Source organism: Delphinapterus leucas, chromosome 21 (assembly GCF_059928025.1).
Source record: "Delphinapterus leucas isolate spDelLeu-1000000601 "Yukka" chromosome 21, BTC_Dleu_Yukka2, whole genome shotgun sequence".
Taxonomy (NCBI): Eukaryota; Metazoa; Chordata; class Mammalia; order Artiodactyla; family Monodontidae; genus Delphinapterus; species Delphinapterus leucas.
In genome coordinates this window covers 30,457,976-30,480,488 of record NC_143149.1, presented here as the reverse complement: position 1 = coordinate 30,480,488, position 22,513 = coordinate 30,457,976, and the positions used below count along the sequence as shown (strand labels likewise).

The 22,513-nt window shown below is 36.4% G+C and overlaps 1 protein-coding gene across 1 annotated transcript; it reads right to left on the bottom strand.

The window, feature by feature from the left end:
* Positions 1-271: 271 nt before the first annotated feature.
* LOC149744453 (uncharacterized) lies at positions 272-22,225 on the bottom strand. The gene is made up of 4 exons (XM_089903781.1): positions 22,127-22,225; positions 9,570-9,608; positions 5,850-5,888; positions 272-2,988 (listed from the first exon to the last, which is right to left on the bottom strand). The coding sequence occupies exons 1-4, from the start codon at positions 22,134-22,136 to the stop codon at positions 2,762-2,764; spliced, it is 315 nt and encodes a 104-aa protein (XP_089759907.1). The 5' UTR covers positions 22,137-22,225; the 3' UTR covers positions 272-2,761.
* Between the last annotated feature and the right edge of the window lie 288 nt (positions 22,226-22,513).

Sequence of the window (22,513 nt, the reverse complement as noted above, 5' to 3'; positions counted from 1 at the left end):
TTGACAGAAAGAGATCATTGGTTACCTTGGGACTAAAGGTGGAGGAAGGACTGACTGCAAACAAGAACAAGGGAATTTCTGTGGAGTGATGGAAACATGCTATTTATTGGATGTAGTGGTGATCACATGACAGAATAATTAGCCAACATACATCCATCTGTACATAAAAAATACTCCAGAGAAACTCTTGCAAAGAACTATCAGGAACATGTACAAGGCTGTCAGCAGTATCATCTGTGATAGTGGGAGCTGTAAGCAACTTACTCATTAATCACTAAAGAAAATGGAGAAAAATTTTAATAGATGTACAATATGAAATACTGTGTAGCAGTTTGAATGAAATATTTTATAAATATATATTTATAAATATTATAAATAATGCATTTTATATTAATATGTATATACCCACGTGAATTAAATATTACAAACATCAGTATTGATTGAAAATAGTAAAAAAGAATGCATCAAATATGTAGGACATTATCATGATAAAAACACATACCAAACAACACATATCCAAGGGCATGTATCAAGCACATTAAAATGGGAGTATTTGATTTGGTAGATCAGAACTTTAAAATAACTGTCGTAAACATGTTACAGCATGTGAAGAACAAAATAGACAAAAAGGATTTAAAGTCAATAATTTCAACAGAAGAAGGGAAACTAAAAGAAGAACCAAATGGAAATTCTAAGACTTAAAAAAATCATTGGATGAGGTTACAGAAGATTGGACACAGCAGAAGGAATCAGTGAGCTTAAGATAGGGCATCAGAAATTATCCAAACTGAATTAAAATAGGAAAAATAATTTAAAAAACAAAACAGAACTTCAAAGATTTATGAGACAGTATCTAATAATCAGGAAAATGTGTAACTGGAGTTCCCTAAGGGAAAAAAGAGAATGGGTCAAAAGAAAGATATGAAGACATACTTAATGGCTGAGAATTTTCCAAAATTGTTGAAAGACATTAAGTAATAGATCCAAGAGGTTACTTGAATACAAGTTAGGGTAAATTCAAAGAAAAACACCCTTAAGCATATCATGATCAAACTTCCAAAAACCAAAGACATGGAAAAATATCTTAGGAGTGCCTGGGTGTGTGAGGAGACACATTACAATCCAGTATACCAAAAAGAATAATAACTGAATTCTCATCAAAAATAATGAAACCCAGAAGATAATAGATTAAACACTGCTGAAAGGGAAAAAATGGCAATTTAGAATTCTGTGTGCAATAATTGTATCTCGTTGAAAAGAAAATAAAAAAATTTTTCAAGCAGAAAAAAAAAAGATGAAAGAAATTGTCACCATCAGAAGCACACTGCAATACTAGAGAAGGTTATCCAAGCTGAGGGAAGTGATCCCGTATTATAAGATTATAAGAAGAAATGAAGAGCAACAGAAAGGGTAAACATGTGGGTAAATATAAAAAGCCATATAAAAATTTTGAAAACACTATTGACTGCTTCAGGTGAAAAAAACAGCAATGTATACATGGAATTTATAAAATATGTAGAATTAAATGTAGTAGCACCAAGGGCAGGAGGAGGTAACAGGAACCATGCTGTTGTAAAGTTCTTTTGTTTTTTGTTAAGTAGGAAAATACTAATTCAAGGTAGACTGTGATGAATTAAGGATACACATTGTAACCTCTGGAACAGCTACCAAAAAGTGTTAATGATATAAAAAAGGACAGCTAAAAACCATAGAAAAGAAAAAGTAGTTTATTGCTCAATTAACCTAAAAGAAAAACAGAGGGGAAAAAAACCCCCAAAAGAACAAAGAAATGTGGGACAAATAGAGGACACGTAACAAAATGATAGACTTTTTAAAACCAACAGTATCAGAAATTATATTAAATGTAAATCCTTTTAACACTCCAATTTAAAAAACACTGGCCATAAAAAGAAACGAAATTGAGTTATTTGTAGTGAGATGGATGGACCTAGAGACTGTCATACAGAGTGAAGTCAGACAGAAAGAGAAAAACAAATACCATACGCTAACACATATATAAATGGACTTGAGGACACGGGGAGGGGGCAGGGTATGCTGGGACAAAGTGAGAGTATGGCATGGACATATATATACACTACCAAATTAATTAAAACTAAATCAAATAAACCCCTTTAAAAATACAACTTGTGAAAAAAATATCACCCGAATGGAAAATCTAAATAGTCCCTTATCTGTTAAAAGAAATTGAATCCATAATTTAAAATCTTCCGACAAAGAAAACTCTAGCTCCATTGATGAATTTGGCCAAATATTTAATTGAAAAACTGAGCAATTTTATACACTCTTTGAGAAAATGGAAAATGATATTTTTCCTAACTCGGTTTATCAATCTTCATACCAAACTCTGATAAGGGATTAATCTTTGCCCCTGAGACCCAAGCCCAAGCTCTCTGGGTCCTTCTGCCTTCTGGGATTCACCCTGCAGGTCACCCAGCCGAGGGGCAAGAGAAAGGTGGTAATCAGAGGGAGAGGCCTGGAAGGTAAAGCACAGTCCCCAGAAGGAGCACAGCTTCCCTGAGAAGCCCTGGTTCTGTGGTTGTGGGGAGGGTGAGGTGGTCAAATGACTGCATTAACTGAGATCTGCGTGCAGCCAGCCGAGTCCAGTGAGAAGGACCCGGAGAAGGAACACAGTCCGTGCCCAGATCCCTTCCTGAGTGAGAGCAGTTGATGCAGATCCCCAGCATCTGGGGCCCCAGGCAGTAAATCCGAGTGGGTGGTGGAGAGAGCTGTGGAGAAGAGCTCAGGGAGTCAGTGGGAGTTGTGACTGACTGTCTGCAGTCAAGGGCCCTGAAATGGCAAAACCGCGCCTCAGGGGTGGAGAAGGAAATAAAAACAGACGCTCCTGCAAATCGGTCCATCTTGGTTTATTGCTTCCTTCAGTTGTGACCAGGGGAGAAAAGGCTGCATTTTCATTTCTCAGTGAGATCCCCAGTAATATCCATTGCCTTCTGAAGGAATTATTAGTTACTGTGGAAGAGAACAAAGACACATGTGCTTAGGTACTTAGGTATAACAAATACATTACCTCCCACTGCAAAACATACAGTTGGCATACTGCCAAGTGAAAAATTCATATGGAAAAAGAAAAATAATTCTAGAAGAATTTTTACAATTTTGCTTGTGAAATTATTTAGCTGTGAGTAACTTATTTACTATCAATTGTGATTTTTGGGAAACCATCGTATTTAATCAGAAGTACTTGCAAATGAGAAAATCTAATATTTTTTCCACATGCAATGAAATGTTCTTGAATATAACAAGTCAAATCTTTGTATGTTTTTAGAAATTTAAATACATATCAATTTTACTTTTTCCATATCTTGCAGCCAGTCATTTTTAAATTTTTTCATATGGTAAAGTGTTTTGGTTTCGGCACTTGGAAACTCATAGGCCTTAAGCATTTTGGCTACAGTGCCTACTGGATAAAGTGGCTTGATTATGAATTCATTTAAAAGACTAATTTACATATAATATATCTTATTAGAGTCAACTCTAATTCCATTCTGTCCACAAGAGCAAGTTCCCAACAAACTTAAGAGAATTTTACTAAACTGAGGAAAAAAGGCTAAAAGTCTTTAAAAAATGATTTAAATACTCATTAATAACAAGATTAGTAAAGATTAAAACATTATTTTTGGTGCAGTACTTTATGAATTCATCTAACCAATAAATATTTAGGAATTAGTTGTGGATTATAAATTTCATTTTAATATAAAGCAAGTTATTTTACGAGATATTTCCTAATGTACTTGCCTACTGTTAAGTGTTTCACTGCTTTTCTGTGACTTGGAGCTAAATAAATAAGGAAATAATGCATTTATCACGATATAATACAGTCTGACAAAGATATATTTTTATGGCGGTTTCTTCTTCTTTCCCTTCAAAATTGTGGTAATAAAGAAGTATCTGCCACATTTCTATTTTTATACTCATTATTACCAGAGTCAAAATCAAATTCTAAAGCCTCTTTTCCGTTTTTATATCCACAGATTTCTTATTTCTGATCCCCCAACCAAAAGAATGAAAAAGAATATATTGAAGACAAATTAATTGAGTTTAATTGACAAAGAAGATAATATAGGTAGTAAGATTAGGGAGAGAATTCAGTGCTAAGAGTGGCATAATTTTACCCCTCCTATCCTTTCCCTACCTCTGCTATTTTATATCTTCAAAACTTATACTAGATTTTTCCTACTATTCTGACCATGAAACTCCCCTATTTAATACAGTTAGTTCTCCCCAAACCAATGAAGGGATTTATATATATAGATTTGTGAGTCTACTGGATACATAACCCGTCGTATTTCTGGCTTTAAAAAATTTTTTTGTCGTGGTAGTGTTTACCCAAGGAGTTGGTTCTACCAACATCTCCCACTGGCTTTCAAAATTTTTAAAACAGGGAAAAAAGAAAATATAATGGGTGCTATAACAGTACGCAGAGCAACTATGTCTGCCTAGCTTATTAAATTTAAAATAAATAATAATCCAAGAATGCTTTTTTTGGTATATGCTAAACACAAGCTAGACTTATGGGTTAACACTCCAGATTACACTCTTCAAATGCAATATATATTGTCCCATGGATGATGACTATCCCTCAATCTTGAATACCACTTCTAGAAGAGGATGACCGTGCAAATGACATACTCTATAATGAGAGAGAATGTGAGGGGACAACTGGAGTAGTTATAACGTCAGTTATGTGTGTATATGAAGTTCAAGATGGATGTGATGTTCATTCACTAAGCAAGTATTTATTGAGCATTTACTCTGCTAGGTGCTAACTACAAATTAGTTCGCAAAATACACATGGCCATTATCCTCAAGCAATTTCAGAGTGTATCGGCAAATTAATGCTTTATTTAGGTAAGCAGAAGTTTGGAAGTATTAGAGTGCTTGAGCACTATATCACAAATCCCCTGGTAATGGTGACAGAGTGGAGGCAATAAAGAAAATCAGCTTTTTTCTTCATACTTTGTTTGGAGAAAATAATATCTATAAAAAGGTAATTATGTTAGGAAACATACAAAAACAACAGAATAAAGGATAGAGAAATGCCAATAGCCTCCCAAATGGAGGGGGTGACTTCATCAGGGACGATAGAAACTATATAATGTGGTGGGGTGTAGCCTGAAAACAACCTGTGGGTATGAAGGATATTCTGGAATATCAGTGGATTGAATGTAACTAAAAGAAGACACTTTAAGGAAAAACGCCAGGCAGGACAAGAAAACTAACACTCTACAAGGGAGAAAAGAAGATTAGCAAATCAGTATATATTAGATGACTTCAGAAGGATCACAAGGCCACACGGGAAACTGAAAACTCAGAGAACGCTTATTAACACAATTGAGGGCTGTTGGACTGAGGTGAGGAATGTGGAAAACGTAGAATTTTAGTGTGTTTATGATAACTGTCTCTTAGATAAACTCCTCCTGATTGGGGTAATAATTCACTCAATTGTTCATATTGAGTTTGTGGGTATAAATATAATCTAAACAAAAAAGTAATATTTCCCTTTGTATTTCATCATAAAACATGCAAAAATGCTCTATGAGTTAGTTTCACAAAATAATCATAAATATCTTGTCTCTCATTAGACAACTAGTTTTTCCCTAGGTATCAAAAGAGTAGGCAATCAATAAAAATTTAATAAACTGAAGAAAAGACTGAGTTAATTAATACTCATTCCCAGAATGGAAAATATTAATAAGTTGTTTTTAGTGTAGTACTTTATCAATTGTGGCTGCTCAAAAAATATTAAACAATCTTTTGTTCATTCTTATTTTCAACATATACTTATAAGAAACATTTCTTATGTCACTTACGTGCTGGTATTTGAACTTGAACTACTTTCTGAACTTGATCTAAATAAAAATAAAAATGTCCAAAAGTTAATACTAAGAAAACTGCCTACTTAAGAATGAAGATCAAGCCATTTCATACCAAAACTAACTCTTTTAACACCTGGGGCAGGAAAATAAGTAGCAATCTTATTTACCCAATACCAAGTGCAACACATAGTGCAAAATTTAAATCCTCCAGTGGGGAAACGTATCAAGACAGCAGAGATGCATTGTTTTCTTTATCACCTCTAAGCACAGTATATAAGTTTGATTCTGAATGCCTAAATTTGGCCTTCCAGTTACAAGTTAGCTTTTTATTTGTTGACAAGTAAATTGCCACATTTTGCAAATTAACATTCACATTTACTTCTGGGCAAACTATCAGACTTAACTGACAGAATAAGTTCCCCTTTCTATTCCACAAGGAAAGTTTCCCGTTTCTACTCTGCAGAAAAGCTGAAGATAATAGCGCAAAAATTTAATACCGAACTGAGATTGACAGCCAGAAAAGGCTCTTTGTCTGTCAGTAAAAAATGAAGAAACTAGAAATTCAGAGAGAAAACAGGAGCAAAATCTGAATGACTACAAGAGACTCTGAATTACTTGTACCCTAAGGGATATGATTTTAATAACCCTAGCTTGGTAGGAGTTTAGGGTACAGATATTTAGATGTTAGAAAGCTAGAGTGAAGCCCAAGCCTGGTAGTCTTGAATGGAGTTAACAAAAGGTATGGCCACTGGGAATGCAATAGGCAAATTGTCTCAGCCATGTGGATGGAAAAGGATCACCTAGAGATGCAGGACCCCAGACCTCCATCATCTATAGAGGCAGGACCACAATTCCTCAATTTCATTACCCACAAATTTGAACTAGCAAGCATAGAAAATATTAAAACATTCATGCCCCAAGACAGGGAAAGCTGAAACATTTCCCTCTTCCTAACGTATGCCTCTACAACTCGGGGTGTGCAGAGTTCCCATGAGAACAATCATTGCCCCTGAGGATGAGCTTACAAGTCTAAATTACAAACAACTGTGTGTTAAGTGCCCACAGGCACAGCACAGCAGAACAAAAAATTCACATATTGAGATCGATGGATAATATAAAAAACCTTTAATAGAAACATTTAGAATCTCCACAGAGATTCAGGCAGAAGTAAGGCAAGAAAAGGATAGCTGTTAAGAGAATGGGTGATTTGGAAACTAATATGAAGAAATCAGTGGCAGAGACAGACATGAAAAAGCATAGCATATGAACAGCCCGGTTAACAACTACGGAGGATAAAGTGAGAAGACTCTCCCAAATATAGTCATTTCAGATGCAGAAAAGATAAAGAATGGAAAAGAGGTGATAATTAAAGAAATGACTGATTGTTTTCCCAGAATTAATGACCTGAATGCTGGTATCTAAATACTATATGGAATCCAGAGCAGCGTAAATAAAAACAAATTCTATCAGAACATATCATAATAAAATAACAAAACGTTCAGGACAGAGGAAATCTTAGAAGTCACTTAGAGTAAACACATTAATTGAAAGGGAATAAATAAGTTAATCAGACTGTCAACTGAGGTCTCATCAATGCCAGTAAATGTCACATTACAGCAACACAATACTTTAAAAGAGCTGTGGAAAGTGACTCCCAACCACAAGTCTGTAACCATCTAAGTTGCCTTTCAAAGATGAGTGTGAAAAAGACATGTTCAGACATTTAATATCAAATGCTTATAATCACAGAAACTAAAATTAAAAGCGTTGTACTTCAGGAAGAAGGAAATTGAAATAAAAAAAAAAAAAAAAACGGACTCAGGAATGAATAGTGGGAGTTCCCTGGCAGTCCAGTGGTTGGGACTCAGTGTTTTCACTGCTGTGGCCCAGGTACAGTCCCTGGATGGGGATCTAAGATCCCGCAAGCCATGCAGTGCGGCCAAAAATCTAAAATAAATAAATAAAATAAAATTCAGGGTTAAATACCATTAAAAAAAAAGAATGAATGGTGACCAAAGCAATTGGTAAATATGTTGTTAAACCCTAGTAAGTATTCACATTTAATATAAAATGATAATAATAATAACTGACAAATGGAGGGGGAGTTGTGTAGGTGATCTAATATTCTTCTGTTGTTTAGAAGAATGAAAATATTGAATTTTAGATATTTAAAAAATTAATTAGACCTAAAGTGGTACTAATATAACATATACTGGGATTCATCCCACCTCCCTGCATTCTTTGACCTCAACAGTCTTTCCCACTGACTTTCTACCAGAAAAAGATTATTCCAAAAATAAATGACCTGAAAACGATAGTGGATGTTATGTTAGTAAAACATAGCAGTAGAGTCAAGTGACATTCTTTAAATATAAATGAATAAAATGATCCTAAAAATGTTTCCCTGGTATATACCAAGCCTGAAGGCTAGACCAGTGGATTAACATTCCAAATTATACTACTCTAGTTGAAATGTGCATTTACCTATGGGTAATTCTATCATCCCTTACCCAATGTAGGTGAATTAATATCCTAGGAGAGATGAATTATGTTGACAAGGTTTCAGGATGAGAGATAATATAATAAGAGAGGGAGAAAAGGGGGCAGTTATAACATTATAGATAGATTGTGTGTGTGTGTGTGTGTGTGTGTGTGTGTGTGTGTATTTGTCTATGTACCTTTGTGTTTGTGGATTTTTTTTTGGTCTGGTTGCCTGTGTGTGGAAAAGATTAAGTAATCATGCATTCATTCAACAAATATTTATTGAGCACTTACCATAAACCAACAACTCTGCCACATGCTGGCTATACAGTCCTATCCTCTACGATAACAGAGTATAATAAGACATACGTCCAAGGTGAGGAAAAAGTAACTGTGTTTGAGGACCATAAGTTAACTCCCTGATATTGAGAGGACAAAATAATGAAAATCAATTTTTTTAGTTTGGTGAGAGTAACTCATGACTCCATAAGTGTCACTAAAAGGAGAAGATCATAATGTCAAAAGAGAGATAAAGGATAAGAAAAGCAGGCATTGTAATGGAAGAGGAAGACCTCTTCTGGAATAAAAGAAATTAAACAACCCTGTTGTGCAGCCTAGACAGCTTACTCTGTAGATTTGGGTGTGTCTGCTAAGTGTACTTTGGAGGGACCTAGGTAGAATAACACCATCCAAAATTGTTGGATGTAGAAAACTAAACAATTATTGTATTATTATACAGACATATCCACCTTTCAGGAAATGGAAAACCTAATTAAAACTACTTTGTAATACTGAAAGGCTATGGAACACACAGAATTGTTATTCCTTTACAATCTTTTTCTTCAGCAAATTTTTCCTATGTGACCAGGGTAAGCCCTCATTCAGTTGTTCATGAGCATACATATTGGATTTCTAGAGTCTCCAATTAAAGAAGTAAACTTCCCCATTTATGAGTTAGCACCATAAACATTTCACCAATCATTTATTCCTCTGTTTCTCCAGAATAAACTCCCAACATACATTAACAAACTGAAGAAAAGAAGACATTGATTTACTTAGACAAATACTCACTACTTAACTAAGTTGGCAAATACTAAGAGGAATTTTTGTGTGTGTAGTACCTTATCAATTGTTGCTGCTCAATTAATTCTTAGCAATTACTTGTTGATTCAATTTGTTCATCTTATTATTTAACACATACTTATTTTAAGAAATCCTTTCTAATTTACTTACCTGACAGTATCTGTTTGGCTACTACTTTCTGATGTGGACCTAAAATGCAAGTGAAAATAATGCTTCTAAGTTAATACTTTAAAAAAAGTGTGCCTCCATAACAAATGAATGTCAGACCATTTTGTAACCTGTATTAACGCTTTTATACCACTAATTACCACTAATGCATCATTTCAAAAGATTACTAAGTTACAGTATGCAAATAAGTAACATTCTTATTTACCAATATACCATGTCCATAGAGAATACAAATGTCAAGTTCTCAAACAGAGGAGAAGGAAAACAGATTTGTCACTTCCCAGCTCAGAATATATGCTTGATTTTGAATGCCTGATTCTGGCCTTTAGGTTCTAACCTAATGTTTTACCCACTAGTAAACAAATTACTGCAGGAGGTGATTTAAAACCCTCACTGACTTCTAAACAATCAGGCAGACTGGGCTGACAGGGTAATTTCCACCTCCTATTTAACACACAGAGTAATAGTGAAAAAAATAACAGAAAATGCTAATGAAGATTTAAGGGAAGGAAGCGACATTTCTAATGATAGTCTGAAAAAAAAAAGAGGATATAGAAAGCACGAAAGGTAAATAGGAACTAAAGCTGAATGACCCTAGAGGTCGGGGAATCAGTTAGGGAGTGGAGCCCACCTGGAAAACTGGAGCTGACCACCTCCTCTAACCTTGGAAGCCATGAAAGGCCATACCACCCACTAAGTGGAGATAGTATTATCATGAGTCTTAGAGATGCTGCAGGGAGATTGCTTCAGAAGTATAGGCGGAAAAGGATCACCTAGAGACACAGGAATCTTAGGTGCTTAAAATGCTTTAGGGATATGGATGGGATAAAACATCAAATACAGAAAGAGGAATCTTAAGCCTTTACTGTACAGGTTCAGGATACTAATTCATGTTTCCTATGAATTCTAGATCTCCATGTGTAACAAACACCTCAAAAGTTTATGACTGGGAGGGGGAGTCTGTGGGAGAATGGATACATGTATATGTATGGCTGAGTCGCTTTGCTGTGCACCTGATACTATCACAGCATTGTTAATCGGCTATACTCCAACATAAAATTAAAAGCTTTTAAAAAAAGTTTATGACTTAGGAGGGTAAAACAAAATAATCTTGACGAGGAGGATTCTACAAAGCAGGATATGCAGAATTCTCATGAGACAATCATTGCTGCTTAAGATGGACTTACAATCAAATAAAAAAGCCAGTAAGAGGTAATGTTCACCTCTCAAACTAATGAATTCATACACTAACAATTATAGGTAACAGGAAAAACTTCAAAAAAAAAAGAATGCTTAGGATTTCCATAGAGATCAATAAAGGAACAGAATTCATTAAACAAGTAATGACAGAATGAGACCGGCCAAGATGGCAGAATAAAGATATTGAGCTCACCTTCTCTCACACCAAAATCACAACTATTTGCAGAACAACCATAGATGAAAAAGACCAGAACCTACATGAAAGGATCTACAACTAAAGATATAAAGAAGGAACCACAGGAAATGGGTAGGAGTGGCAGAGTCATAATACAGTCAAGACCCATACGTCCTGGATGGGTGATCCACAATAGGAAAATAATTACAATTGAAGGGGTCCTCTCCAAGGTGTGAGGTGCCCCACATCAGGATGCCCAGCCCAGGAGTCCTGTGTTGGGAAGATGAGTGCCCAGAACATTTGCTGAAGGGTAATGGGGCTCACTTTTGGGAGACCAGAGAGCTGTGGAAAATAGACTCCATTCTTAAAGGGCACACACAGAATCTCACACGCTCCAGGACGCAGGGCAGAAGCGGTGAGTTGAATGGAGCCTGGGTCAGACCCACCTGCTGATCTTGGAGAGTCTCCCGGAGAGGCAGGAGGCAACCAGAGTTCACCCTGGTGACACAGACACTGACGGCAGCCATTTTGGGGAGCTCATTCTACCTCGTGGACACCAGTACTGGCAAGTACCATTCTGGAATCCTCTTTCTAGCCCATTAGCCCCAGGACTAGTCCCATGCCCGCCCAACATCCTACAGGCACCAGTACTGGGACAGCTCAGGGCAAGGAAATAATTGGGCAGGGACACAGCCTCACCCACTAGCAGACAGGCTGCCTTAAGACCCCCTGAGCCCACGGCTGCCCCTGGTTATGGCCCTGCCCACCAGAGCATGCAGGGCCAGGCCCCAAACAGCAGTGCACAGGCACTAGACCCAGGACCCCCATGGTTCTGCAGCCAGAGACCCTGGGACCCAGCTCGACTCCTAAGTAGGCGGGCACCAGCCCCAGAATCCATAATCCCATCCACTAGAGAGCCTGCTCTAGACTCAGGACCAGGCTCACCCACCAGCAGGTGGACACCAGGCCCAGGACAAGTGCAGCCCCATAGCCTGTGCCCGCCCCCACTAGAAGGCCAATACAAGCTTCAGGACACACTGGGCCCTGCAGCCAGCTGTGTCAGGATCTAGCCCCACCCACCAGTGGTCTGACAGCAGCTCTGGGACCCCTGGGCACTGTGGGCAGACCCCAGGATTAGCTTTGTCAGTGGGCCAACACTAGCCCCAGGAACCGGCTTCACTCACGGGGGGGTTAGCAACATCTCCAGGATCTCCTAGACCCCAACTCCACCCACCAGTGAGCCAGCACTAGCCTCGGACCCCTGCAGGGTTTCACATCCAGCTGTCTTGCGACCCAGCCCTGCCAACCAAGAGCCCACAGCTTCCACACAAAGCAAGGCCTGGCAACCAACCAGACCAGGGACCAGCCAAGCCTATAAAACCACTTACTGTAGCCAGCCTGCCACAACAGAAGGACCCACACAGCCCACATAGGGAGCAACCCTAGAGCATATAGCTCTGGTAATGAACAGGGAGTGTGCTGCTGGGATACATAGGACATCTCCTACAAAAGGTCACTTCTTCAAGATTGGGAAACATAATCAACATACCAGATACATGGAAATCAAACTAGCAAGTTAGGTGAAATGAGGCAACAGAGAAGCAAGTTCCAAACAAAGGACAAAGATAAAACTCATAAGAACTAAGTGAAATGGATACAGGCAATCTACCCAGGAAAGAATTTAAGGTAATGATCAAAAAGAGGATCAAAGAACTCAGGAGAAGAATGGATGAACAGAGTAAGAAGTTAAAGAACAACCAAACAGAGATGAAGAATATAATAACTGAAATGAAAAATACACTAGAAGGAATCAATAGTAGACTAAAGGATACAGAGGAATAGATCAGGGAACTGGCAGAAAGAGTAAGGGAAATCACTGATGCTGAACATAAAAAAAAAAAAAGAAATGAGAACAGTTTAAGAGACCTTCAGGACAACATCAAGCATATTGACATTCACATGATAGAAGTCCCAGAAGGAGAAGACAGAGAGAAAAGGGTAGAGAACATATTTGAAGACACAGTAGCTGAAAACTTCCCTAACCTGGGAAAAGTAGTAGACATCCAGGTACAGGAATTACAGACTGGGTGCTTAAACAGCAGACATCTGTTTCTTAAAATTCTGGAGGCTGGGAAGTCCAAGATCAAGGTGTCAGCAAATTTGGTTCCTGGCGAGAACCTATTTCCTGGCTTGCAGGTGGCTGCTTTCTTGCTGTCTTCACGTGGTGCAGAGAGAGAAGGCGCTCTGGTCTCTCTTCCTTGCCTTATGAGAACACTAATCCCGTCATGGAGACCCCACTTTCATGACCTCATCTAAACCTAATTTCAGCCCAAATACCCCAACTCCTAATACCATCAGATTGGGGGATAGGGTTTTAATATGTGAATTCGGGAAGGGGAGACATTCAGTCCATAAGACTACTTAAAAAATCATTCCAAAATTTAGTATCTCAAAACATTTATTATTAACTCTCTTGGTTCAGTGAGTTGACTGGGATCAGCTGAGTAGTTCTCATTTGGGGTCTCTCATGCAGTTGTAGTCATGTGTCAGATGGATATCTAAGATAGGTGGATGTTCACATGCTGTCAACTAATGACAACTATCAGCTGGGAGCTCAGCTGGAGTTGTCACCCAAAGTGCCTGCATGTAGCTTCTCCATGTACTGGAGCATCTTGCAGCATGGCAGCTGGGTTCCAAGATAGAGGAATGCAACAGCAAGCATTCCAAAAGGCCCAGGTGACAGTTACATGACCTCTATATTAGTTATACATTGGTGATTACATACAGAATCATAAAGAGATTCAACTACTTCTTTTGGTAAGAATATTTCTTAGGTGGTATTGTGCACTTCCAGTGGAAGGGACGTAATACCTGGTTGTTTGTCTTTTTATGATAACATCCATTGATGATCAAACATCTAGATAAAGTAATTCATCAAGAGTTTAAATTTGCATTTTTCAAAGATCATTCTGGCTAGACTACAAGTTCTCTTAAAAAGAAATAAATGTCACAGTTATGTGCAGCTTTATGAGAATGGCAATCAAAACCAAGTCATAATGACATAAAGATTTATTGGGTATCTCATCCTGGTTTGGTCATTTTAATAGTCTAAAAATAAATAAGTTCAAAGGGAAGAAAAAAAGGAATAAGTTGTTTTGGCATACTCTTTCCCTGATGCTGTTCAGTTACGTCAAAAAGAACCTCAGGGCTTCCCTGGTGGCGCAGTGGTTGAGAGTCTGCCTGCCGATGCAGGGGATGTGGGTTTGTGCCCCAGTCCAGGATGATCCCACATGCCGCGGAGTGGCTGGGCCCGTGAGCCATGGCCGCTGAGCCTGTGCGTCCGGAGCCTGTGCTCCACAACGGGAGAGGCCACAACAGTGAGAGGCCCGCGTACCGCAAAAAAAAAAAAAAAAAAAAAAAGAACCTCATTAAAAATTTTTATTTGAAATAAAACATCAGTCCTTAAAGGTTAACAAAACATTAATTCATTAACCCCACAACCAGGATAGATAACTGTAGTCTTAATCATTGGGTTGCAAGTGTTTGCTTTTTCTTTCCTTTCTCCTTTAAAAATTTTTTTTAAATTAATTAATTTTTTTGGCTGCGTTGGGTCTGTTGCTGTGTGCAGGTTTTCTCTAGTTGTGGCGAGTGGGGGCTACTCTTCATTGTGGTGCACGGGCTTCTCATTGCTGTGGCTTCTCTTGTTGTGGAGCATGGGCTCTAGGCGCACAGGCTTCAGTAGTTGTGGCTCGTGAGCTCTAGAGCGCAGGCTCAGTAGTTGTGGCACACAGGCTTCAGTAGTTGTGGCTCGTGAGCTCTAGAGTGCAGGCTCGGTAGTTGTGGTGCATGGGCTTAGTTGCTTCGTGGCATGTGGGATCTTCCTGGACCAGGGCTCGAATCTGTGTCCCCTGCATTGGCAGGTGGGTTCTTAACTACTGCACCACCAGGGAAGCTCTAAAATTTTTTTTAATTTAGGTACAGTCGGTATACAATATTTTATAAGTTACAGGTGTACAGTATAGTGATTCATAATTTTTAAAGGTTATACTCTATTTATAGTTATTATAAAATATTGGATTTTTCCCCTGCACTGTACAATATGTCCTAATAGATGACTATAAGGAAACAGAAATACAAATCCAGGAACCAGAGTGTCTCCAAAAGGATCAACCCAAAGAGCAACACAAGACACATTATAATTAAAATGGCAAAAATTAAAGATAGAGAGTATAAAAAGCAGCATGGGAAAAGCAACAAGTTACATGAAAGGGAACTCCCTTGTATGTACATACATATTAATAAGTACATATTTATTAATAAGTATGCACATATTAATAATTACTTAAATGAAAATGGACTAAGTGTTCCAACCAAAATACACAGAGTGGCTGAATGGATACAAAAATAGACCTGTATATATGCTGCCTATAAGAGACTCATTCAGTGCTAAAGAAACACACAGACTGGAAGTGAGGGGATGGAAAAGGTATTCCATGTAAAAGAAAATTAAAAGAAAGTTTGGGTAGCATTACTTATAGTAGATAAAATAGACTTTAAAGCAAAGGCTGTTAGAAGAGACAAAGAAGAATATGATATAACAATCAAGGGTTCAATCCAAGAAGATATAACAATTGTAAATATATATGCACCCAACATAGGAGCACCCAAATAACTGAAGCAAATTTCAACAAAAATAAATGGAGAAATCGAGAATAACACAATAATAGTAGGGAATTTTAACACCCAACTTAGATCAACAAACAGATCATCTAGACAGAAAATCAATAAGGAAATATTAAATGACATATTACAACAGATCAACTTAATAGATATATATAGAACATTCCATCCAAAAGCTGAAGAATACACATTCTTTTCAGGTGCGCAAGGAAAATTCTCCAGGACAGAGTTCATGCTAAGCCACAAAACAAGCCTCGGTAAATTTAAGAAACACTGAAATCATATCAAGCATCTTTTCTGACCACAACACTACAAGACTAGAAATCAACTATAAGAAAAGAAAACTGCAGAAAACACAAATGCGTGGAGGCTAAACAATATTCTACTAAATATCCAATGGATCACTGAAGAAATCAAAGAGAAGATTAAAAAAAAAATACCTGGAAATAAATGAAAATGAAAACACAACCATCCAAAATCTATGGGATGCAACAAAAGCAGTTCTAAGAAGGAAGTTTATAATTATACAAGCTTACCTAGGGAAACAAGAAAAATCTCAAATAAACAACCTAACCTTATACTTAAAGGAACTAGAAAAAGAAGAACAAACAAAACCCCAAATAGCAGAAGGAAAGGAACCATAAAGATCAGAGTAGAAATATATGAAATAGAGACAGAAGAAAAAAATAGAAAAGATCAATGCAACTAAGAGCTGGCTCTTTGAAAATATACACCAAATTGATAAAAACTTTAGCCAGACTCATCAAGAAAAAAAGAGAGAATCCAAATCAATAAAATCAGAAATAAAAGAGAAGTTACAACTGACATCACAGAAATACAAGGATCATAAGAGACTACTAAGAGAAACTATATGTCAATAAAATCAACAATCTAGAAGAAATGGACAAACTCCTAGAAATGTACAATGTCCCAAGACTGAACCAGGAAGAAATAGAAAATGTGAATGGATAAATAATCAGTAATGAAATTGAAACTGTGATTTTAAAACTCCCAGCAAACAAAAGTCCAGGACCAGATGGTTTTACAGGTGAATTGGACCAAACATTTAGAGAAAAGTTAACACCCATTCTTCTCAAACTATTTTAAAAAATTGCAGAGTAAGGAATGCTTCCAAACTCATTCTACAAGGCCAGCATCCTCATGATATCAAAACCAGTAAAAAGAAAGGAAGGAAGGAAGGATGGAAGGAAGGAAGGAAGGAAGAAAGAAAGAGAGAAAGAAAGAGAGAAAAAAAGAAAGAAAGAAAGAAAGAAAGAAAGAAAGAAAGAAAGAAAGAAAAGAAAGAAAGGAAGGAAGGAAGGAAGAAAAAGAAAACTACAGGCCAATATCACTGATGAACACAGATGCAAAAATCCCAGACAAAATATTAGCAAACAAAATCCAACAATACATTAAAAGGATGATACACCATGATCAAGAGGGATTTATCCCAGGGATGCAAGGATGGTTCATTATCCATAATTCAATCAATGTGATATGCTACGTGAACAAGTTGAAGAATAAAAATCATATCCATAGGTGCAGAAAAAGATTCTGGGTACAAAATTCAACTTTCATTTCTGATAAAAACTCTCCAGAAAGTGGGCATAGGGGGAACACACCTCAACATAATAAAGGCCACATGTGATAAGCCCACAGCTAACATCATACTCAATGGTGAAAATCTGAAAGCATTTCCTTTAAGAAAAGGAAGAAGACAAAGATGTTCACTGTCACCACTTTTGTTCAACACAGTAACAGCATTCCTAGCCATAGCAATCAGACAAGAAAAAGAAATAAAAGGAATCCAAGTTGGAAAGGAAGAAGTAAAACTGTCACTTTTTTGCAGATGAAATGATACTATACATAGAAAATTCTCATCAATGAATTCAGTAAAGTTGCAGGATACAAAATTAATATACAGAAATCTGTTGCATTTCTATACACTAGCAACAAACTATCATAAAGAGAAATTAAGGAAACAATCCCATTTACCATTCCATCAAAAAGAAGAAAATACCTGGGAAGAAACCTACCTAAGGAGGCAAAAGACCTGTACTCAGAAAACTATGGCACTAATAAAAGAAATTGATGATGACACAACAGATGGAAAGATATACTATGTTCTTGGACTGGAAGAATTAATATTGTTAAAATGATCCTATTACCCAAGGCAATGTACAGATTCAATGCAATCCCCATCAAAATACCAATGGCATTTTTCACAGAACTAGAACAAATAATTCTAGAATTTGTATGGAAACACAAAAGACCACTGATAGCCAATACAATCTTGAGAAGGAAGGACAGAACTGGAGGTATCACACGCCCTAATTTCAGACTATATTACAAAGCTACAGTAATCAAAATAGTTTGGTACTGGCAGCAAAACAGACATGTAGATCATTGGAACAGAACAGAGAGCTCAGAAATAAACCCACACACTTATGGTCAATTAACCTACAAAAAAGGAGGCAAGAATATACAGTGGAGAAAAGACAGTCTTGTCAGTAACTGGTGCTGGGAAAACTGTACATCTGTATCTAAAAGAATGAGATAGAATATTTTATTACACCATATACAAAAATAAACTCAAAATGAATTAAAACCAGAAATCATAAAACTCCTAGAAGAGAATGTAGACAGAACACTCTTTGACATAAATTGTAGCAATGGCTTTTTGGATCTGTCTCCTAAGGCAAAGGAAACAAAAGCAAAAATAAACAAATGGGACCTAAGTAAACTTAAAAGGTTTTGCAGAGCAAAGAAAACCAATGAGAAAACAAAAAGACAACCTACTTAATGGGAGAAAATATTTGCAAGTAATATGACCGAAAAGGGGTTAATATACAAAATATATAGCGCATCCAACTCAAAATCAAAAAACCAAATAACCGATTAAAAAAATGTGCAGAAGACTTGAATGGACATTTTTTCAAAGAAGATATACATAAGCTAACAGACACATGGAAAGATGCTAAACATCACTAATCATCAGAGAAACGCAAATCAAAACCACAACAAGCTATCATCTCACATCTGTGAGAATGGCTATCATCAAAAAGACCACAAAGGGGCTTCCCTGGTGGCACAGTGGTTGAGAGTCTGCCTGCTAATGCAGGGGAGACGGGTTTGAGCCCTGGTCTGGGAGGATCCCACATGCCGCGAAGCAACTGGGCCTGTGAGCCACAACTACTGAGCCTGCGCGTCTGGAGCCTGTGCTCCACAACAAGAGAGGCCGCGATAGTGAGAGGCCCACACACTGCGATGAAGAGTGGTCCCCGCTTGCCACAATTAGAGAAGGCCCTCGCACAGAAACTAAGACCCAACACAGCAAAATTAAATTAATTATTTAATAAACTCCTACCCTCAACATCTTAAAAAAAAAAAAAAAAAGACCACAAATAACAAATGTTAGTGAGGATGTGAAGTAAAGGGAACTCTCATACACTGTTGGTGGGAATGTAAATTGGTGCAAACACTGTGGAATACAGTATGAGGTTCGTCAAAAAACTAAAAATAGAACTATCACATGATCTAGTCATTTCACTCCTGAGTATATATTGAAGAAATGAAAATACTACTTCAAAAAGATACACATACCCCAATGCTTGTAGCAGCATTATTTACAATAGCCAAGATATGGAAGCAAAGTTGTGTTCATCAACAGATGAATGGATAAAGAGGATGTGGTATATTTACACACAATAGAATATTACTCATCTATTAAAAAGAAAGAAATTTTGCCATTTGCAACAATATGGATGGACTTGGAAGGTATTATGCTTAATGAAGTAAGTCAGGGAAAGACAAATACTGCATGTTATCACTTACCTGTGTAATATAAAAAGTGAAATGAACTAGTGAATATAACAAAAGTAGAGTCACATATATAGAGAACAAACTAGTGGTTACCAGTGGAGATAGCAAGAGGGCAAGGGACAAGAGAGGGATAGGCAATTAAGAGGTATCAACTACTATGTATAAAATATATAAGCTACATGGGTATATTGTGCAGCACAGGGAATATTGCCAATATTTTATAATAACAATAAATGTAGCATAATCCTTATAAAAATTATTAATCACTATGTTGTATACCTGAAACATATAATTTTATAAATCAACTATACCTCAATAAAAAAACACATGACAGAACTGAAAAAAAAATTGTTGATTTTGAATTTAGGGAAATCACCTAGAACACTAAACAGAATATAAAATATACATAAAAGTCCAGTTAAGAAACATGGAACAATTTAGACACAGAAAATTTAGAATGGGGGAGAGTCAGTATCTGAAGAAAAAAATTGTCTAGAACTTTTCCAAAATTGAAGAAAGGTATGAGTCTTCACACTGAAAGAAAATACTGGGTCCAGCTCATGATTTAAAAAAAAATCTCTACCAGAATACATTATAACAAAATAACAACTCTAAGGACAAGGAATACATGTACAGGCTATGTTAGGCAGAATTCTAACAATGGCTATGTTAGGCAGAATTCTAAGATTCCCATTCCTTGGTTACTCAAACACTTTTCAAAGTACTGCTCTGAAAAGATTTTGCAAATGTAATTAAAGCTCCAAATCTGTTGGCCTTAAAATACAGAGATTATTTTGGTGGGCCTGACCCAATCAGGTCAGCTCTTTACAAGTAGAGTTTTCTCCTGCTGGTAGAGGAAAGAAATTAAGAGAGAGTCAAAGCCTTAGGAATACTTATATTACTCTTGTTTCTTTAAAGGTGAAGGGAGGTACATAAGTAGCAATGCAGGTGTCCTCTGGGAGACGGAGGGGCTCCAAGCAGACAGGCAACAAGGAAAGAGATACCTCAGACCTACAGCTGCAAGAAATTGGATTTTTCTTACAACCCAAATGAGCTATGATCCCAGCCTGGCCTTCAGGCCTTCAGGTCAGACTTGTGACAACCCAGCCAAATCCACCTGGATTTCTGACTTACAGAACTTGCTCATAGTAAATGAATGTTGTTTAAGTCACTGAGTGTGTGGTAATTTGTTATGCAGCAATAAGAATGCAATGACTAGGTAAAACTCCTATTAATCGTAAAGGAATAAATGAATCAACACACTAACAGAAGATTTATCATCAACAATAGTAAATGCCACACTACACTGACATATCTTCAAATAGCGAAGGCAAAATAACTCTCAGCATAGAAGTCCATACTACATAAACTCATACTCAAGAGTGAAAATAAAGATAATTTTAGGTGGATAAGATAAATAGTTTACTACACACAGACTCACTGATGGAAATTCTAAGAGAGGTACTTCACCAAAAGGGAGGTTGAACATTAAAAAAATGGAATTAAATTCAAAAAAGAATAGTGAGTAAATAAGTTACAAATATATAGTGAAATCCTAGTATGTTTTGATTAAATATAATAATGATAATGATGACTTATTTGTATCAGGTTAAAATTCAGGAGTAACTGAAAGCCAAATGATAATGCTATGGAAGAGTGAAGAAAAGAGTATAACGTTTAATGGTCTAAGATCCATAAATTGTTAGAAGAAGGTTATAAGTACTTTTATATCTAAAATTGTAACTTTATCTACATTTAATTTTAATAATTTAATAAATCATAATATAATAATTAAAGAATTAAAGAATATAACTAGAACATATAATGACCAAATTGATAGAAGGAAAGAAAAAACAATGAAAGCACAATCAATATGATGGAATACATGAAAGTAGAAAGAGAAAATACTGAAAAAGCATGATAAATAGAAAAAAACAAAACAAAATGGTAGAATTTAGTCTAAACATATCAGCAAACATATAAGTATATAAACATATTCAATTCAACTACTGAGAAACTCTTGAGGTTACATAGTTTAAAATTCCATTGGCAGGCTGTTTTCAGGAGACCAAATTAAATAAAAGGTTGAAAGTAAGGGGGTGAAAAGTTACATTAGATAATGTACTAGAATAGAATGTTGGTATAGCAGTTATAAAACAGTAAGGACAGAATTTATGGTTAAGAAATATTAACGGGGACAATATGCTATTTATTAATGATTAAAAGAAAAGCACAGCTAAGTCAGTGTAATTAGTTCTCATCAACCCAAAATTATTATAGAAATTTATACATGAGTTCTGTCATGTACAATCTATCAAATGTCAAGCATTTGCTTGTTTGTTTACCCAAGCAGTACATAAATATAACCCAAGTTGGGTAATTTCCAGGCACTATACATCCTTTTTCTTTACTAATTATACATATCCTGTCTTTTATTAGAGTCAGCCATTTTATTCCTTGTTTCCTCAGAGTAGACTTCCAATAAGTATTTATTAAATGAATAAAAGACTAATTTACTAGAAACTAAATTACTATATACTAGTAGCCTGGTTTTCAGTGGATTACTTTGCCAAACTTAGCTGTTCAAACAGTATCTAGACATTGTGAATTATTCATTCTTAATTTTCAACATGTATCTTAAGATGCCTTCCAATTTACCTACCTGCTAGCATTTCTGTGAGTGCTGCCTTCTGATCTGGATATTAAAAAAAAAAAGGAAAATAGTGTCCAAAGTTAGTCCTAAGAGCGCTTGCCAACTGCATAAATAAAAGTCAGGCCATTTCATAAGCAGTATTATCTCTTTTACAAGGTAAGTTACCAAAAAAGAAAATAATGTCCAAGGTCACTGAACAAAGATGCAAATAAATAACATTCTTATTTACTTATATACCTCATCCACAAAGAGTGCATTTCAAACTTGTACTAAAGAATTTATCAAGAAGGCACAAATTTTCTTTTCCCTTATCACTTCTAAACACAGAATATAGGTTTGACCCTGAATTCCTGATTCTGACCTTTATAGCCCAACTTTTAATTTTTTATTCATTGA

Coding starts and splice junctions, on each gene's coding strand:
- LOC149744453 (XM_089903781.1), bottom strand. Junction 5,889..9,569: donor AGCCAAACAGATACTGTCAG/GTAAGTAAATTA, acceptor ATTTTTATTTAG/ATCAAGTTCAGAAAGTAGTT. Junction 2,989..5,849: donor TCAAGTTCAAATACCAGCAC/GTAAGTGACATA, acceptor TCTCTTCCACAG/TAACTAATAATTCCTTCAGA.